The sequence below is a fragment of the Haliaeetus leucocephalus genome, unplaced genomic scaffold (assembly GCF_000737465.1).
Source record: "Haliaeetus leucocephalus isolate CR32 unplaced genomic scaffold, Haliaeetus_leucocephalus-4.0 Scaffold555, whole genome shotgun sequence".
Taxonomy (NCBI): Eukaryota; Metazoa; Chordata; class Aves; order Accipitriformes; family Accipitridae; genus Haliaeetus; species Haliaeetus leucocephalus.
In genome coordinates this window covers 14,194,954-14,214,065 of record NW_010972991.1, presented here as the reverse complement: position 1 = coordinate 14,214,065, position 19,112 = coordinate 14,194,954, and the positions used below count along the sequence as shown (strand labels likewise).

General features: G+C 36.0%; 1 protein-coding gene across 5 annotated transcripts in view; it reads left to right on the top strand.

Moving 5' to 3' along the window:
- EMC2 (ER membrane protein complex subunit 2) overlaps positions 1–14,971 on the top strand; it is a 41,374-nt gene extending 26,403 nt beyond the window's left edge. The window contains exons 6-12 of one of the 5 annotated variants that reach the window (XM_010576993.1): positions 1,920–2,005; positions 2,176–2,235; positions 4,692–4,773; positions 5,903–6,013; positions 8,380–8,484; positions 9,213–9,246; positions 14,559–14,644. In XM_010576993.1, the coding sequence (XP_010575295.1) occupies positions 1,920–2,005; positions 2,176–2,235; positions 4,692–4,773; positions 5,903–6,013; positions 8,380–8,484; positions 9,213–9,236 (468 nt within the window). In that variant the 3' untranslated portion in view covers positions 9,237–9,246; positions 14,559–14,644. Of the gene's footprint in view, positions 1–1,919; positions 2,006–2,175; positions 2,236–4,691; positions 4,774–5,902; positions 6,014–6,447; positions 6,526–8,379; positions 8,485–9,212; positions 9,247–14,558 lie in introns of those variants that run through there. The other 4 variants (XM_010576992.1, XM_010576995.1, XM_010576994.1 and 1 more) reach the window with 4 other exon arrangements.
- The last annotated feature ends 4,141 nt before the right edge of the window (positions 14,972–19,112 follow it).

Sequence of the window (19,112 nt, the reverse complement as noted above, 5' to 3'; positions counted from 1 at the left end):
ATGTGTGTTATTGTTATAGTGATAAATGTGGTCAGCAGTTAGAATTTCCACAGTCAGTTACGGCTTTTAGCTGAATGTCTCCCAATAAAAGTAAAATGATGAATGTAACTTCATAGGTTGCAGTTTGACAAAGAAGCAGTGGAAAACAAAATGACTGTGGGTAAACCTACCACACTGCCTGTGTCCTAATTTGTCTCCTGATTGTTCTGATGAATTTTCTCTCTGCCTGTGCCTTGCGTTTAAGCAGAAGAGTCAAATATTTTTTCCTCACTTGAGTAATTTTCACTGAATTTTCATCAAATATGTTTGTGGAGGAGGTGAAGGGGAAAAACTCAAAGGAAAGAATTAACCTACAGTTAGTGTTAAAAGCATTTCTAGTTGTGCTATTTTGGTAGCTTGAACTAGTTTACTCTAAATGCGACACTCTCTTCTTCTGGAAGCAATTAATTTGTTCGGGTGGTGATCAAAGGATAAGAAATTATTTAAGAGAATAGTTATGTTTAAAATACTGTAAAAGTATAAGAACTCTTTTGGGGTGTATGTGACTGTGATCTTGGGAAGATACATCATGAAGAAACTAATTTCAGAGCTATCTTAAATTCAAAGATTAAAATCGTTTAAGGTTTTGTTGAAGACTTGTCTGTTCCTGTGCTGTCAAGGCTTCTGTAAGGTGATACCCAACTGTATATCCTCTTTATAAGATACAAAATGGGATGAGAGTTATGAGGGGAATAAACAATGGGACTTCGTTCCCAGATAAAATGTGCCTTTTTTTTTTTTTTTTGTATTTTTTTATTAATACTATTTCATGGACAAACGGCATATAAGTGTGTGTGTATATGCAGACACATCATGCACACCAGACCGTCTGTCCTCTTGTCTGACTACAGCGGTTGTGATCACCCGGGAGAACAGCGGTTATAGGCGAGACAGGAGGCTGATGGTGCTCATTCTTTGAGGCATGTTATGCTGGAATTTGGGTTTACTTTCATTCTGTCAGGTTCCCGATCTGATGACTTTCAGGCTGGCTGAGGTGTAGTGCTGTTTGCTCCAACTCTGTCAGACTGCTGGGAAGACATCCATTGTTTTGAATTACACCTCAAGTGTATCTTGATTCACAGCCTCCTACAGGTCTGAAAACTGCTTTTAGAGAACTGTAACCAATGTATTTCAGAAACTGGAATATTGGATTGAAGTACAGAATAATCAACTATTAAAATTCTGTGTATCTTTTCTCCTGGTGGTCTGTAACAACTTTTATAGTGTTCAACATTTAAATGCATTATAATTCTTGGTTTTATATTGTTTATTGTTTCCACCCACATATTAAAGTACTGCTTAGTTTTGCCATTGAAATGGCTATTTTATATTCCCTTTACGTTGAAGAGCCTTCTTTGTGCTCCAAGAATGGTAGGAGACTGGTTTATGAAATTGGTGTGTATTCAACATTAATGAAAGATAGCATTCAGCACTCCAGCAAGAATCTTTATAAATGGCTGAAAGCCATATTTATACAGTGGCAACCAAGATGCATCTGTGGGATTCTCTAAGACTCAGTCACCATCTTTCCTCTTCAGTCATGGATCTTGTGAATGACAAGGTGGGGGTCTTTGGAACGGCTGAAGATTAGTGTCCCCTGCTGTTTTGTAATTATCAGAATCTGGACAGTCATTTATTTGAATGAAATAATGCATACAGTTTGTGTCTCCAAAGAAAAGCATACATAATGTGATTGTAAGAAGAGGTTTTCAGTCTCTCAGTGGGATGTCATAGGGTATGTTTATAAACTTCAACCTAGCAGTTGCTCTGCGGTGGAATTCCACTGGTATTGAGATAATAATTTGCACAGTCAAATTGCTTTCTTTACAAAAACCCAGGGAATTATGAGACACTAATCCTTTATTAATGTCAATCCATAGGCAGCAAGAAAGCGTAAGATTGCCATTCGAAAAGCCCAGGGGAAAAATCTTGAGGCCATCCGAGAGCTGAATGAGTATCTGGAACAGTGAGTGTCTTATAAGAATACAGATTGTGTTTTGGTATTCTGATAAATCTTTTTAATTAAAATGGAATTTGCATTTGATTTACGCTTTTGCTTCCATGCTGGTCATTTACAGAATCCCTTGCACATTCTTTCTGTTTTTCCTTTTTTCCTCTCTTGTCTTCTCTATACAGATTTGTTGGAGACCAAGAAGCTTGGCATGAACTTGCAGAACTTTACATCAATGAACATGAGTAAGTTGTTTGCTAAGTCCGCATAAAAACGGCTAAATTGAAACCTACTCTGTGTAAGTCAAAGACCTCAGTGATTTTTTTTTGAAGGACTAGTGTTAGAAAGTATGCTGTCACATTTCCAATATAGCAAGCATCAATAGAAAATAATTACCAAACTTAACTGACTACCAAATGCTTTAAGAAGGTATTTGATTTTAAAACAGAAACAGTTTACTTAATTACCTGCATGTTTCAGTCATTTTTTAAAATCCGGTATTTTAAAAGAAGTGGTTTAAGTGTAGCAGGGAACAGCACTTATTTCCCATAATTCTTCATTCAAGTGATGTTTTTTACTAGTTATAGACTTTAAATTCTTTACTTTTAAAATCAGTTGATCACAGCAACTGGTATTCTGATTTTCTTTTAGCCTACCTCTGCAAGAACTTTTAGTAACCTTTATAAAAAAACCCAAACAAAACATGGATCCAGATTTAGAGGCATCTGGTCGCCTGGGTACAAAACCCAATGCAATCAAGAATGCTGAATGTTGTAGTAACATGCTTATTGGATATTTAATGTTTTTGTTAGCTTTTTTTTATTGCTGTAGTGACAGGAGGAAATCCCAGTGTGAGAGGATTAGCTCAAAGCCTTAGTGCAAGTTTTCTAATATCACAGCATTAATTCTAACCTCCACCCAAAGGCGTATCTTTTTTTTTCCCTTTCTTTAGTTCTTCAGCCCAGCCTGAATTATATCACATTGTTTCCTTCCTTCCTTTCCAGAGAGTAGTAAAAGAATCAAATTCTAAAGAAAGAAATAGCCATTCTCACTGTGATGAAAAAATTGTTCCCCCATCACCTCTCCTTCCACCCCATTCTCAAAGAAAACAGTTGTTAAGCTCTTTCAAATGCTGACTTAAGGAATAATCTAGAATTTTGATATCCAGATTTCCATTTGTTTTGGGAAATTCACCAGCCAGCTTTCCAAGAAAATAGCTATTTTTTTATTTTTTTTTTTAAAAAAAAGGTTAGAAAGATATTTAAGCTTGTCAAATCTGTCCGTACAAAAGTGAATGATAGAGTGGTGCAAACATACATATTCCGTTACTGGGTTTGGGGTTTTTTTGGCTCTAATCGTTATTACAAAATTGTGTAATAAAACCTGAGAAATTGCTTTTGCTTATATTTGTCTTGGTCTGTAATTCCAATTATAAATAATATGTAGAATTTTCTCCAGTTCATTGAAAGAATTGACTGCTCATTGTACTTTTATGAACATGATTATTATTATTATAATTATTTTGATGATTAAATGGGGAGAAAATTGGGATCTTGGCTAAAAAGCAACTAAAAGATAATTTTTTAAAAAAGAGACAATTCGTCAGCTTACTTATTTTATCAGTGTCACGAATTTAGTCTTGCTTGTGAAATCACCATGCTGTTACCATTGTTAGATGTACAAGGTTTATATATGCTCTGTTCCGTTACGAGGACCGTGGCTTCTGCTTTTGGAGAATGAGATGGCTATCCTTTTATCTTCAAATTAATATTTGAAATACATACATGACTATCATAATGTGCACAGGAGAAAACCACAATATATTAATTTTAAGAAGTAAGATTTTACAGATTATATGGTTTAATATTGTCTCATAATTGCTAAATTGCTTTTAGTCTGATATCTACCCACACTGTCATTATAAACATAGCGGCCCACAATTTTGGAATCCTATCATGTACACTCTGTGCAACAGTGCTATCACATATCTGTAGAAGATGTAAATTCTGCAGGGAGCTGTATTGGTTGAAAGACTATGAAGCTACGATTTTTATAAGTAAACCTACATTTTGAGCTTGACTTCTTAATTCTTTCTGAAAGCTTTCATTTAAAGAACAAGTACTAGCCTTTTCTTTATTCAACAGTAAGTTGTTGCCCATTTGGACTGGTACGATGCTATTTTCATATATACATTTGAACTGTTTGATTTTTAGAACTGCTTTTAGTATGGTTTTTTGATCTCACTCCTGTGGTTGACTGTGAGCAGGTAAAGTTAACTGACAGTGTAAATGCTCTGGTCTGTAGCTTGGTTTGTGAATCCTCAGGCAGCTGAAGTTACTTGTAGAAAAAAATGAACTCTCTTGTAGTCTGAGTTCAGTGTCTTAAGTACCTAATGCCTGTTTCTACTCATCACTCTTGTTGATAAGAAATAGCACTTATTAATAGGAAATGAGTATATTAAATGCTTTCCACAAGCTGTTCCATATATACCTAGACTGTTAAATTTTGTACATTTTTCACTATGATGTAAAAATAGTAACTTGAGGTTTCAAACATCATTTTAAAAGAAAATATTTTTCTTAATTGTGAATCACATGAAGTTATGGGGGAAAAGTAAGACTTCTTTTATTGTGCTGTAAAGAAACTGAAGCAAAGAACTGTATACGCTGTTTCATTTTGTCGCTGTTTTTATATTCCTCAGCTATGCAAAGGCAGCCTTCTGCTTAGAGGAGCTTATGATGACTAATCCACACAACCACTTATATTGTCAGCAGTATGCTGAAGTAGGTATTTTTGGAAAAATCAATTATGTTTGAATACATATTCTGTTTTTATGTTACTGAAGTGGTGAAAATGGAATACAAATGGTTTCTTTAATTTTTCCCTAGGAGATTTAAGAGAGTACACCGAGAATGTTAACATCTCGTAGAACTTAACATGTTAAGAAAACTGTATTTTCTTACTTGCTGTGACTAAGCTAAATATAAGAGTAAGGACAGGAATTGTTGAAGATAAAAATTCATTTTAAATGAGCTATTCTTGTTGAAGTGTTTATGCATTTTTCAAATCAAGTGCATGAGAAGTTAAACTTTTCCACAACAATGCTGCCTAGGAGGTTATGATATATTGCCTGTTACTGTGGAGCCAGATCTCGGGATCCACATAGGAAATTTTGCCTGAAAGAGCGCTGGAGGGAGAGAGGGCCCTTAGAAGTTTTAGCTCAAGGTTTTTAGCCATTAGCCATTCTTTTTTCAGATGTATATTATTTTTTTTCCTCAATTGTACTGTTAACTGCTTAGAATGGATTTGTTTTGTTAATGTGGATAAAATGGGATTAACATTAAAACTTGAAAGTCTAAATAACTTTCTGGTAGAAAGACTGAAGCATGTCTTCTAGTATTTATCCCTCTTTTTGTTGATCTAATAACAGGCAAAATGAATAGAAAAACAACAGAGTAATATTCTAAACTTTGTACACTGTTGCAGTTGAATAGATAATGAAAGGCATTGTGTTGTTTTGTGTACTGGTGTAATGCATACTGAAGGAATATAGAGTTAGTATGAATTTATAGTAGTCAGAATTTCACTTCAGATTTAAAGTTTGTGTTACTTTTCATAAGAGACTATGCCAAGGTTGTAAGTATGTGTAGGTGTAAAATAATCACTTTTTATTCTTGTAGCATTAAATTAATGCTGGCTTTTTTTCCTCCTATAGTTAAATATTTAAAAATTTGTATATTGAAAAGAGCTTGGATTTCTCCCAAGCCAGTATTTGGCCTTTAGTAGCACTCACCTGGTTTGAAATACCATGTGAAACAAACCTGAAGTGAGGTTTCATAGTATCTTTGCTTCAAGAGTGAATGTCTGAGATACGGATGATGTGCAAGTTTCAGGAGCTTATAATTTTTACAGGTTAAATACACTCAAGGGGGGCTTGAAAACCTTGAGCTATCAAGAAAGTATTTTGCACAAGCACTGAAGCTTAACAACAGAAATATGAGAGCTTTGTTTGGACTTTACATGGTAAGCACAATTATAGATTTTCCATGTTATCATTTTCAATATGTTTTTATGCGTGTATGTTATCCTTTACCATTTGCTGGGGTTTGTTTTTTTTTTTTCTGTTGGTTTGACTTAATAGCTCAGATTATTAACTGTTTTTAAATACTGAGTATGGAGAAATTTATGCCAGTAGGTACTCCTTACTTCAAGTGCTTTTAAGCTTTAAGTCTTGCCTGTGTTTTCCAAGAATTATCATTATTAGCACATGAAGGTAACCTCTTGAAAAAGGATTTAGAGTCATACTCCTCTCTACAAGAAGGTGAACTGCTGAAGAGTACCAGCACAGTGTGATGGCTGCTTTTGTTTTTTCTACTTTTTTATTTTTAACCAGCCTGGGTTTTTTTTTCCTTTGTTTTTTCTCACTCCAATTTCTAAATACAACTTTCTACTTTCAGTTTCAAAATGAGTCTTCAGCTTGCACAGCATTGTTGGCTTGAGTGTGACCATGACTACAGTAACTATGGGTAACACGTACTGGCACCAGCTCTTCAGTTTCTCTAAAGAAACTGAGGCCTCTATTGAAGATCTTCCTTTAGATTTTAGATCTTTTAAAAGATCTTTTTAGGGACAAAACCAGAAAGGTTCCTTGGGAGGGGGGCAGCTTACAGAGACACATCAGGCAGGTAACTTTGAGGCTTCCTGCTAATACCAGGCAATAGCAGCTTCCTTTCAAAGACTTGTTAGGCATAACCATTAAGACTCCAAGAGACTTAGACCTAATCTTCTTAGCCCATCTGCAGAGATTCTTGGGTTGGTGATTGTATGTTCAAGAAGGAGAAGAGCCTGCCTCCTTGCTGTTCCTTAGGTCATTTAGCTTTTTAGGAGTAAGTTTTGTACCAAATCTGTTTATTGGCCTAAACTGATTTTTAAGGTGTGTATACATATAGACTTCTGCATTGATTCTAGAACAGGCCTGGGGTTTATTATGGCCAATCTTGGCTCTTGATCTCTGTCAGATCTTATGTTCTGCCTGTTATTTTCAGTCTGTAAAGTAGATTTTTAGAGCCCGTTATCTATGATGATCTGGCTAGCAACCTTGAGCTAACATGACCCAAGCATTTGGGAAACTTGTTTTGTCAGTGCCTGAAAGTCATACACATAAACCCTGATTTGCATAATGCAAGTTCATTATTCCAAAAAACGTGTGTATGCTCTGTTTCAGTTCTTCAGTTTTGCTCAGCTGGTTGCTGTCACATTTTTACTAGGTGGTTTTTGCAAGCACAATTTGCCATCACTGCTTCAGTATCTACCCTTTGGCTCCTGATTTCTTTGTAATGCTGTTTCCAGGCTTTAGGATCTGGTTTTGCTGTGGCTGCGGCTTTTGTACTTGACAGACGTGCGCAGTGTTTGTAGTCCCCCAAAGAATGTCCATAACTGTGGTAAACTTTCCACAAAGGCTTTCAGCTGTATCTACTGAGGAAACTGGTCAGTACTTCATGGAATTCAGGAAACCAGAGAGAATTATGCCTCATCTTAGGGCCCTGACCTTGTACTAGATCACAAATTCAATTCATGTGGGCACGGCTTCAGAGAATGCATTCCTGAGTTTGTGGAGGCTGCTGCTTTGACAGTCCCACTCCTCTCCTATTTCTGGAGGTAGTTTCAGGGAGATAACTGTAAGGGAACGTTCTTTAAGTTTGAAATGTGTTATTCATGTAGACATTTGCTTCCATGCTCCTCTTCAAAATCTTCTCTGGAGGTTCTTCATTGATTGGTGAGAGTAGGGTTCTGTGGTTCTTTGCATTCAAGTACTTTTGCACTCAGAAAGATGTTCTGGGAGGGAGTAACAGTGATTCCTTGCAAAGTGGATTTATTTATATAAGTGGAAAAGTCTCCGAGTTTAGTTCTTAAGAAGTCTTTTTCATTTTTTTTTCAGGGGAAGATGGGCATAGTTTATGTACAGAGTCTTACCTGCATTTAAAATGTGCTTTCTGATGCCATGGGGAAAAATGTCATGTTTTTAATGGCAGTTTGGACACAGAAGTGATGTATTTTATACCATCTCTGGTAACAAATTGAATCCGAAAAACTAATTCATAATTCTCACTTTAGGAAAAGCAAATTAGATTAGCCAATCATGTCCAGGTTTGGTTCTTAACTTGGAACACAACTGAGTGGAAGCCTAATTTAGCTTTAATTAATAAAGCAATTCTTTAAAGGTTTAGATGATTCTTATTTGGATGCATTTACCAGTAACTGTTTTTATTTTTTTCTCTTTTTCCGCTATCACTGTGCGTGGGGCTCTGAATGCGAAGGTGCTGAATGCTCTCATTTTTTTCATGCACATATATCTTACAGTTACACTGTTCTTATTTTTGTATTCCTAGTCTGCCAGCCATATTGCTTCCAATCCAAAAGCAAGTGCAAAAATGAAAAAAGATAATATGAAATACGCCAGCTGGGCAGCTAACCAAATAAATAGAGCATACCAGGTTAGTACGTCATAGTTTTATGATACTCTTTGACATGCTCTGTAGTTCTTTTCTGCACCTGTATCAACTGCTATTCAAGAGGTTAGATATGACATGTACATCAGCATAATTTGCTTGGATTTTTTGCATTCTGCTTCTGTTAGATTTCCTGGAAGCCAACCAATTAATATAAGGTTGATGTTTTACAGTTATTAATTAGTATTACTTACTTATTAGCTTTAAACAGATTATTTTCTACTAACATTAACTGAATGTACACTAGTGTAATGTTGACCTCCAAGACTCAGTTCTACAGCTAAGTATTTTAATAAAACCTTATATCTTAATTCTTAGAGTGATTTGGTCATCTACTTCTATTTTACTAGAAAACAAATGAAAATTCTAGAATTTTATTTTTCTTCAGTTTATTCTGACCTTTCAAAATCATATTTAATGGTGTTCCTAATAATTACCTTAGTAATTGTGACTGAAGTTGGTTTCGCATAGTTTTATAGAAGAATGCCCATTGAATTGTGAAAATGTAGACTTTGTAGGCCACAGTCAAAGCTTACTGAAGTCATTAGGAGTCTTTTCAGCTATTTGAAAGGTTATACATAAACATTTAGATTTGCTTTTGTATTACAAACCTCTATATTTTTTCTATAACTACGAATGAAAACAGGGTTTAGCTCATAGGTTCTGCTGTCTGTGCATCCCAAAAATTGTACATCTGTTTGACTCCCTTACAGCTATTCTTAATGATCTGCCAATGAAAGTTTATGTGTAAGTAATCCTGAACATCAAGATCATACTGTCCAGTTCTCCCTTGAACTTTTTCTGAGCAAAAATGTTGGTATTAAATGCAAAGCTGTTATACATGTAATGCTTCTTTCTCACTGTAATATTTCAGTATCAGAACCCAACATTTAATTTTTCTCTTGCTGCTACTGTTTCACAGTTAATACTACTGAATGGCCTTTTGACCAGCTCCATCTATTATGGAATTAAATTAGGATTTTTTTTTTTATGGCCAGTGCAGTTTTCTTAATACACTGTATGTCAGTTCATTGCCAAGAGTGCAGCTTCTTGTGGCTGATGTGTTTTTGATGTATTACAACTTTGAAATATTTTCCATTTACCCTGATTGGCCCTGTAGCTTCTGACTGTACTTTACAGTGAAGAATATTGTATCCCTGAGGACATAATTAACCATTTTATACTTGTGTGCATAAAGTTTATTTCTCTTTTGCTCTTTAAATGAGTCCCTGCTTTTCATTATAAATCATTTACCTGCTCATGACAGTAAGGTGTGTATGAATTACCAACTTTGTCTGATGTCCCATAAATAAGCAGGACTTCTTTTGACTTCAGTATGTCTGGCATTCCTGTAAGCACGGTATTGATGGAAAACTCAAGTATTGCAGGATTTAAAAACAAACAAAAGAAACCCCCAAAACCCTGTGAAGAACAGAATACACAGTGGATTCACCACTGATAGAACAAAAGAGGTTTTAAAAGATGTGTGAATGTTGAGTGAAAACTATTACTCCATGCTTTACATCTTAATAAAATGAACTGCTTAGATTAGAGTGGTTTTGAACACACGTTTTAAGTGAATATTGCAACTGAAGTTTCCAGTTCAAAGCAGCAGTAGAGACCTGTTAGCACTTCTGGGAAACAGCCCCTTTCAGGGTGCATCAGGATGTGTTGGCTATGGAATGGTGGCATACCAAGGTTAAGACCTAGAAATACGCATCTCCTGGTTCTGAATATACTGAAAGCTTAATTATGACAGTTTGTAGTTACTTGACTCACAGCCAGATAAGCATGCCCTTTTTTTTTTTTCTTTTTTTTTTCTCTCCACGGGGCTTTCTGTTAACATCACAATATCTCAAACAAAATATGACTAGTAATGGGGGGGGGGCTGGGTGTGGGGTGGGTTTTTTGTTCTTTGGTTTTTGTTTTTGTGTTTTTTCACTGGAAAGTGCAGTTCCACTGTTTCTGTGAAACTCTTTTGGATCCTACATTAAGCATTTTTGGTTTTAAGCTTACCAGAACAGATCATGTTAACACAACTAGCATAATATCTAAAACACATGTCATAACTTCTTTGTGACTTCTTTCTTTTGTGATACGTTGCATACTTCAGCTGCTCTTTTTAGCTGTTTGGGACATTAAAATGACAAACACCGTATCTGACTGGAATCATAGCGGGAATTTAGCTATACAGAAAACGTAAGTGCGCAAGCTAGTATTTGGCAAACAAATGGCATGAACACCCCCTTCCTCTTAACAGAAGTACCACAAGAAGTTCTAGTGACTACAGCTGGACAGGACTGCCCCAGCCCAACCCTACTGAGCTTGTTACATGACTGCAGAAGGGTTTGCCCACTCCAGTGTGTATGTCGGAGACTTACAACATCCAACATCTACAGCAAATGGTGTTTGGTGATGTAGTAGGTGGCAGTTTCCCCTATAAGCCAGTATTGATTTGTTGCTCCCTTAACGTGTTGAATGGTTGGAAATTTTCATCTTTTGGACCTAGGGATGAAACCGTGGTCGCTTGTGCCAGTGGAAGCCCTTACAGCATTCCTCCATTAGTGGAGGGTTGTCTAGCCAGGTTTTAAGCTAGATATTTATATTATCTGTATAAATCCTCCTCACTTTCCTTGCATTGTCCAAAGCACTTTGTAATAAGAGCCTTAAGAGCTTGTTGAGTTTGGCATTGACTTGTTTTATTAGTTGGACCTTCTTATACTGTTAAATGCAATTTTTCCGGTAGTCATGTTCTAGAGAATAAGATGCATTTAGAACCTTGGCTTCGGTGCCTAGACAAATTATATGAATTTGTGACTTTAAAATATGAAGTTATTAATTCAAAAAGTTATTTTCGAGCAATTGTCTTACAGTGAGATCTTTCCCCATTTTCAGCCTGGATTTGAACTTGAATTACCAACAGTTTGCTCAGTAATTTTGGAAAACTGCCTTTATTTTTTCAAATTCAGCACTGGCTATAGTTGCATTTTTTTTTTTATTTTATATGCAATTTACTTGAAATATTTTTACTGGTCCCCTTCTTTCAATTTATTCTCTCATTCAGGCAGTTTGCTTTGGCACTTGATTTTTGCTTTTCCTATGCATTCCTGTATGAAATCAGAGGAACCTTTTAGTTTATTGTCATTTAAAGAAAACAGTCTTTGGGTGTGAAAAGAAAACCTTATTTTCACCAATCTTGGTTAGACTGTACAGCAGTTTCTTTACAGGAAAACATGGTGATAAAGAATAGTTGAATTAAATAATTTTCTGAAAAGCACAGATATTTGACGCTCCATGAGGTTAATATACTTATTTTGATGTTAAATATGTAACCCTCCATGCTTAGTACTTCTCACCTGTGCCTAATCTAGGAGAAATGTAAACTTTTGCAGGAAGACAGAAAGGTTTTGTAGCTAGGGCTGCTGTATGGAGCTGGAATTCCTGGCTGCTAACATATGCTCTAAAAAAAAGGGTCATTATTCTCTAGGCCACTTAAGTTTAATTGACTGGGTGGAAAAAAACAGAAAAAAAATTTTTTTTAGTTTTAATCTTTCATTTCAGGTGTTAGCGAAGTACTCATTATTCAAAGAATTATTTTAAGTTTATTATTATTACAAGCTTGGTTTTGCTGTATCACTGGGAAACTGAATTATTCTCTCTGTGCAAACCCTGTGAAGAATGTGTATCTGTTCTGACTGAGGACATGAGTCACAGTTACTTTAACATCGAAACAAAATATGGCTACCTAGTGCTCTTCAATTAGGTAATTGGTTTAGCATGTCCTCTGGTAGAAGTGTTTCAGCAGAGGCAGGCAAGTTTGATTAATGCTCACAAAAATCTTTAATGTGATCCTACTCATAGTAATTTTCCAGATACATGCTTCTTGGGTACATTGCTAAATTCTTCTGTGTTAAGCAGTCCACATGTTATTTATGGTTGGAGAGGTGATTTTGTTACAAACCATTTGGGAAACAGAAAATTAAATCATGATTTTAAGAAATGGATTCCGGCTCAATCAGTCAAATTGCTGTGTAATGGCAGAATAGACAAAATAATTGTTCGTCAGGGCAAATTTGAAGTGATTACGTTTCCAAGTATACTTCTGTTTGTTATGACGCAGAGTTTGGTTTTATTTGTTCAGCTTAAAGTACATGTCAGTATCATGAAGGCAACCAGTCTTGAAATTAGCAAGTAACATTTTTTAAACTAATGTCTTATGTCGGTTTTGCTTTCAGTGTCCCTGAAGAGAAGTAAAATAAGTAAAATTCATCTTATTTTGACGTTTCCTCTGTGTCCTTTCTGTGTGTCTTGTCAAGTGTGCTTTTTGACCACAGTATATTCAGGCTTCTGTGCTTTTTCTTGAAATCTCTGAATGCTTTGAATTTGAAACAATTTTTCAGTTGAGGATTTTGAGTTCTGTTTTTTTCATTTGCTTGTTTTTGTGAAAAGATTTGGACTCCCCAAGTATCTGCTTAGGACTATTCTTGTTTAGTGTGAACAAAAAGAGGATATTCTGTTAAGTCAGATCTAAGGAAGTTACTTCTCTCACCTGGGAGAGCTTTGATTTTCCTCTGAAATTGACTGCTGCAAGTCACTATGGAAACTGCACAACCTGAAGAATGGGTTTATACATATTACTAGAGCCAAACATGGCACATCAGTTCATCATCTGGAAATATGAAAATACATCATTTTCAGTATGTCTCTTAATTATAAAATGTCACAATAACAACATTTCATTCTCCTAACTATTTAATTTGAAATAGCTTTTCATTTACTGTGCCAAAACTATTTTTTTAAGAACTCAGTACTGATTGGGAATCCCAACATTAGATTGTAGCCTAGGGGTCAAAAGCAGGTTAACAGGTCCTGCAGCTTGTTGCTGGTGTGATATTACCTGGGTTTGATGACTTAATCTTTCTTAACAGGTCATGAAGAGTTTGCTAAATTAAGTTAATTACAAGAGAGAAGGGACACATTATAAATCAAGGACTAACTATGCAAGACACCAGTGGTATTTGAAATAAAAAACATTAAATTGAAAATTTATTGAGTGTTTAGATGTTAACATTTAGGTAGAGAATAGGCTATTTTACTAGCAGCAAGTTACAGTTACTGCTTCTGTAATTTCTTTACCACCCCTCCCAACTCCAAAAGCAAAACTTTTTAATGCAGGTGTATTAAAAATGGTTGAGAGTTTCATTTGACTGAAGACCAACCTAGTCAATAAATCCACTGTGTTAGATATGGCTGATGAGTGATGGGAATTGTCAATACAGTTAGAAAAACCCTTTTGAGGTCCGCATGGGGTGATCAACATCTCCTACCCTTTTACCCCTTTCTTTGCTTTCCCAAACTTGGCTGCATGTGTCTTAGGGAATCTAAAGCCATAAATAGTATTTATTGAGCTGTATCTTTCTTTGTTATCAAGACAGACTTTATTTCAAATGCTCCCTGAAATTGCTGTTGTAATAGTAGGTTATGATCAAATACAAGGTCATTACTCATAGTTACTTTGACCTGTGAAATATAATTACATGATGACTGGATTATTTTATAGTAGGTTTTGATAAACAGAACTTTCTCTGTCTCACTATAACAAAAATAAATAATAGATTAGCTTCAACTACAGGTGCAAGTCTTGCTACTATTTAAATTACAAATATAATCTAATTTGCATCACATAAAAAAATAAAGTCTGAAATAAAAATTATATTAAAGTTTGCAAAGCAAACAAACAGCAGGAAGATCTCTATTCAGATAAATGTTAAATTTCAAAGTGGCGTATTTATTAGTGCTGAATATTGACATTCAGAGCAAATGAGTGAAATTAAGGAGTTCTGTTGCATTTGCATTACTTGTTAGAAGAAGGGTGATATAGCTTGTATTCTAGTAAAAATGCGGGGTTTTAGTGAAACAATAAAGAGGCTGTGCTTTTATGTTTGTAGTAAATGGAGTTAATTTTTGGTACTTAATGTTTAGAACTGTTATTTGTACAGGATCTATGCACAGAATTTCTGATATATGACAAATAACAATCCTTTTTTGTTGTTGATTAGTTTGCAGGTCGCAGTAAGAAAGAAACTAAATACTCTTTGAAGGCAGTGGAGGACATGTTGGAGACCCTGCAAATCACTCAGTCTTAGGTTCGCACAGAGAACGAATATTAAATTTTCCAATTCCATGATCAACCTGTAATGACCTATGGGTTATGTTACTCTAGTGCTGTTAAAAGTTAATTTTGTATTGATTAACATGCTATCTAAAATAATGTTTTATGAAAAGTAAAATGCCTATTTATTGCTGCTACAAGAAATGTGATAAATACCCACTGAAATGAGTAACTTATCCAGATAGACAACATAAAGAAATGACATGTGCTGCGCATCAGTCTCTTCAGATTTTTGTATCTACAATACCTGCTTTTAAGCCAGAATTTGTAGAAATAAACTCATTAAATGATTAAAAAAAATTACAGTGATCTATTGGACTTGCAAATGGCAATTATGAATTTATGTATGTAGATGAATAACATGTTAGAAATTTTTATCTTGTTTGCCTATTTAAGAGTAAAAGCATGCTACAGATATACACTTTCTGGTAAATGTTTACCATACAGCAAGGAGTGATTATGAATACACTTTATTAGAGAAAAAAGATGATGTTAATGGTTTTATTAATGAGTTGATATCCTGTACGGTAGAAATGGAGAAAACTTATTCGTGTACTTTGCTTCAGAGCTGCTCTTGTACTGGCTTAAGGCCAAAGATACTCTTCTCTGTGGCTTTGTGGGCAACTGCTTCCACGTTTACATAGTTCTCCGATTGGTATATGCAAATGCACTTTTTTATTCCTTCTGTGTGTCCTTTGTTGTACATACATTCCACATGAATTTCAAAACCATCTGAATGCAGGGCTGTGTGCTGGTCTGTACTAATTTTGTACCTGTGGTATGGGTACCCCTTCACTGTGGTGTAAGCTATGGTATATTAGCGTGAGATAGCATGTTCAACTGCCTTGTACTTACTGGAGGATAAAAGTATTTTTACACCATTACCATGAAGCATCTAGCACACTGTAAATCCATCTTGTATTTGTCTTTGGGCACTTGTTTATTTACTCGGATGATGAGTCAAAACCCCTAATTCAGGCATTTTGCAGTTCTGATCGTTCTGGATGTTGTTCAGATGTATACTGTGGCCATTCAGTTGCACAGCTACCATTTCATTTACTGTGGCTTCAGTAAGATTGCATAACAGCAGCAACATACCCTTGACAAATTCTAATAAAAATATTGCGATGTCATTTTCATGACTGTTGCCACCATCCAAGCTGATTGGAGTTTCAGATTTTATACTGTCTACTCTATATAGATGGGTAAGTTAAAGGCTATGTATTGAAATGTCCTTTTTATGACCCTGGACTTGATGTAATGAAATAAAGCTGAGCTTCTGCTTAAAAACAAAGCAGCAACAAAAACTTGCCCTGTGAGTTCAAAGCTTGAAGATGTATGTAACTGAAGTGGTCGTTGCACAACACTGTGCTTTTAAGATACACTTAAGATCTCATTCCCATTATCCATGAAGTAGGTTGGAGTATGGTAGTGTGACAGGATGGGTGCTATGCCATGGGAATTAATTGTATGTGGAATCTTAAATTAACTTAATTCAGTACTGCAAACACTCCATAGTATTATACTAAATCACCCAATTCTAACTTGGGGAAATAGTGCAGATCCTTTTATAATAGTAATTCACAAACTGGCTTCAGAACAGTATTTGCAAATAGATTATGTATGTTTCAGGTGGAAAACCAAGAAAATACCATAGGTGAACCTATGTACTTCTGTTCAGATTTATAGTCTTTTACTGTATGAGTGTGCCATCTAGAGTTTTAAACCCTTGTTAGTCTTTTTTTATTTTACCTACATCTCAAATAACTTGGTTGCATTCTAAAATTAAAAATGGTGGGAAGCTGTACTGTAGGATAGAATTACTTAGCGGTGCATAACATATTACCTCCAAGGTATTAAAAAACAACAGCGCAGTATTGTGCAGCAGGCATCTATGCTGCTGGAAAGTGTTGTATATAACATTTTATGCAGAGGCAACTTTTAACATAACAATGTCAGACTTGGGCATATAGTGTATCAGTTTCTCTGTAAGGAGGTTTGTTCTGTTTCTTGTTTTCAGTGTTTTGATGACAAATTTCGTCTTATTTGGCTGCTTAGAAGCTTCTAGTTTTTGCTACTGCTTAGCATCTTTTTGAAATTACTTTTTAGCACTCTGATCTGTGCTTCTATTTTGGCATAATTCCCACATAGTAGAGCTTACAAATTGACCTAGGAAATATTTCTGACAAATTTGTATTTACTTCAAAGATAAAATAAATTACTCCCATGAAGATGCATGGGCAGTCTTTGATAGAACTATTGAATTGCAGCACTGGAAATCTGGGGGGTTTTCTGTATTCAAATGAAAAAAAAAAAAAAAAAATCCTATGTGTGCACGGGAAGTAACCGTATGAAATGCCCTGCACTCTCAGCAAGTAAAGGGTACAGAAGAGAAGCTGTGATATAATGTGATCTTTATAAAAGTAATTTTCCAGTTCTAGTAAATGATTTTGTAATATGTCACTGACGCTGTCTTGCATTAAAGAATAGGTTTTCAAAGAATGGGTTACTTAGTTAACAAATGAACTTGATTATGTTCTGTATTGTGCTCTGACAGTGACAAATGCTACACAAAAATATCAAGCACACAGTCTCCTTTTTGCAAAATAAAAGGCTATGTTTTCATATTGTTTCAGTTGACAGCAAAAACTTGAGACCTTTGCAATGCCAAACTGTGTAGTGATGACTTCTGTCTTTATTTTTTGCAGCCATATTTTGATAATAGGCTTGATAGGGAGAGGTTAGTGTTACCTGTTGAAGTAAAGGTCATTGAAGAGCCAGCAAAACCTCCGATTCTACCTTTGTAATCCTAGTTACTGGTGACTTCTTAGAAACCTTTTGTCCAAATGTTATACAGTTCATATTGTGTAGCTGCAAAAAGCTCATCTTGTTTAGAATATATCCCTAAATCTCTTCAGTGCCCAGAATATCTTGCTGTTGCTATTGGAAACTCTGTTATTAGTCAACGGAGGACTTCCTCTTGGCAGGGCTGTATTTGTGATGGCATCCATGTTTGCTAGTCACTGCGTTTACAGTGGAACTTGTATTTCAGCCAGCTTTAGAAGGGAGGGGAAAAGGAAAGCAAATTAAACTTGACTTACTGGCATGAATTTGTTAGCTTCTTGTTACTTGCACCCTCATCTTCCAAGAACACCAACTGTAGCTGTAGTCAGGTTTGCAATAATAATTCTTCTTCATGTAACTCAAGCACTTCCATATATTCAGCTCTAAAACCAGTACTCCATTAAAATCTAAACCATACGGATTCCAGTGAAGCAGTGCTATGCGACGTACATGTATCCTGGTATGCAGGGAAAGGGCAGTTCTCCCACCCTCCCTCGAGTTGGTGTCAAGAGTGGAAGAGAGTTAGAACAGTTCTTGAATGTGTTTTTGTCCTGAAAACTAATACTGCTTAATATGTCTCGAAATATTGCTTATTACTTGCATTGCTCAGTGCATGAATAGAATTTTAGGACTAACTATTGCTTAACTACACATACATGAATCTACATGGAGAATAAAGTACTTGAAACTAGTCATTAGCCTTATCTGGAATGACTCTGTACCCGTATAGAGCTGTATCCTCTTGGTAGGCACCAGCTGGAAGTTTGATTCAACGCAGAGACTAGTTTTCAGAAATAAATGGTCATTAATCTACCTGCCTCTTAAAAAAACCCAGCCAAACAAACAAAGAAACAAGAACCCCCCCCGAACAAAACCAAACAAAAAAAAACACCCCCAAAAAACCCAAGCACCACCCCACAAAAACAATAAAAAAACCCCAAACAAACAAATCCAACCCCCCAAAACCCACCTCTGATAGAGGAAGTTGTTTTTCAGCTGTGGGATATGAAATGGAAAACCTTTATCAGTGGACTTCATACGTGAACTTATTTTGTTCTGTGATGAGGAAATCCCCTGTATAAGGCAGTGCAATCCTTTTAATGCTTGTCTGGAAGGAAGAAAGGCTGGAGGGAGCACAAAGGCCTGTTCAACCCCTATGCCATGGTAGGACTTCTGTGGCAAGTTGCGAAGAAAATGCCATTCATCTGCACCTAGGATCCCAGAGGTTAGTTAGCATTCCTGGTGAGCAGGCACCATTGCCACTGAAAAGGGCTAAGTAAGACTGGACCAGCACAGCCCAGAGCCTACAGAGCCGGTGCTCAGATACACGTGCTTAGAGACTCAACACAGCACGCGAGTCTTCACCCAGTTGTTGGCAGGGCTGCATGTTGGCATGAGGCTGCCTGCAGGTTTTTGCCCCTGCTAGGGACTGTCCTCTGTATTCTACTTTTCTCCCCTTGGCCTCTGCACAGCAGGAATCTTGCAGAAGATTCATGCTGCTGTGGTACCCTCCCAGTTTCACGGGAGCTGGCTGTGGAGGTGAGGGTACGGATGGGTCAGTTTGCTGGATTGATCCTGGATCTGTGCAGGTTTTGCA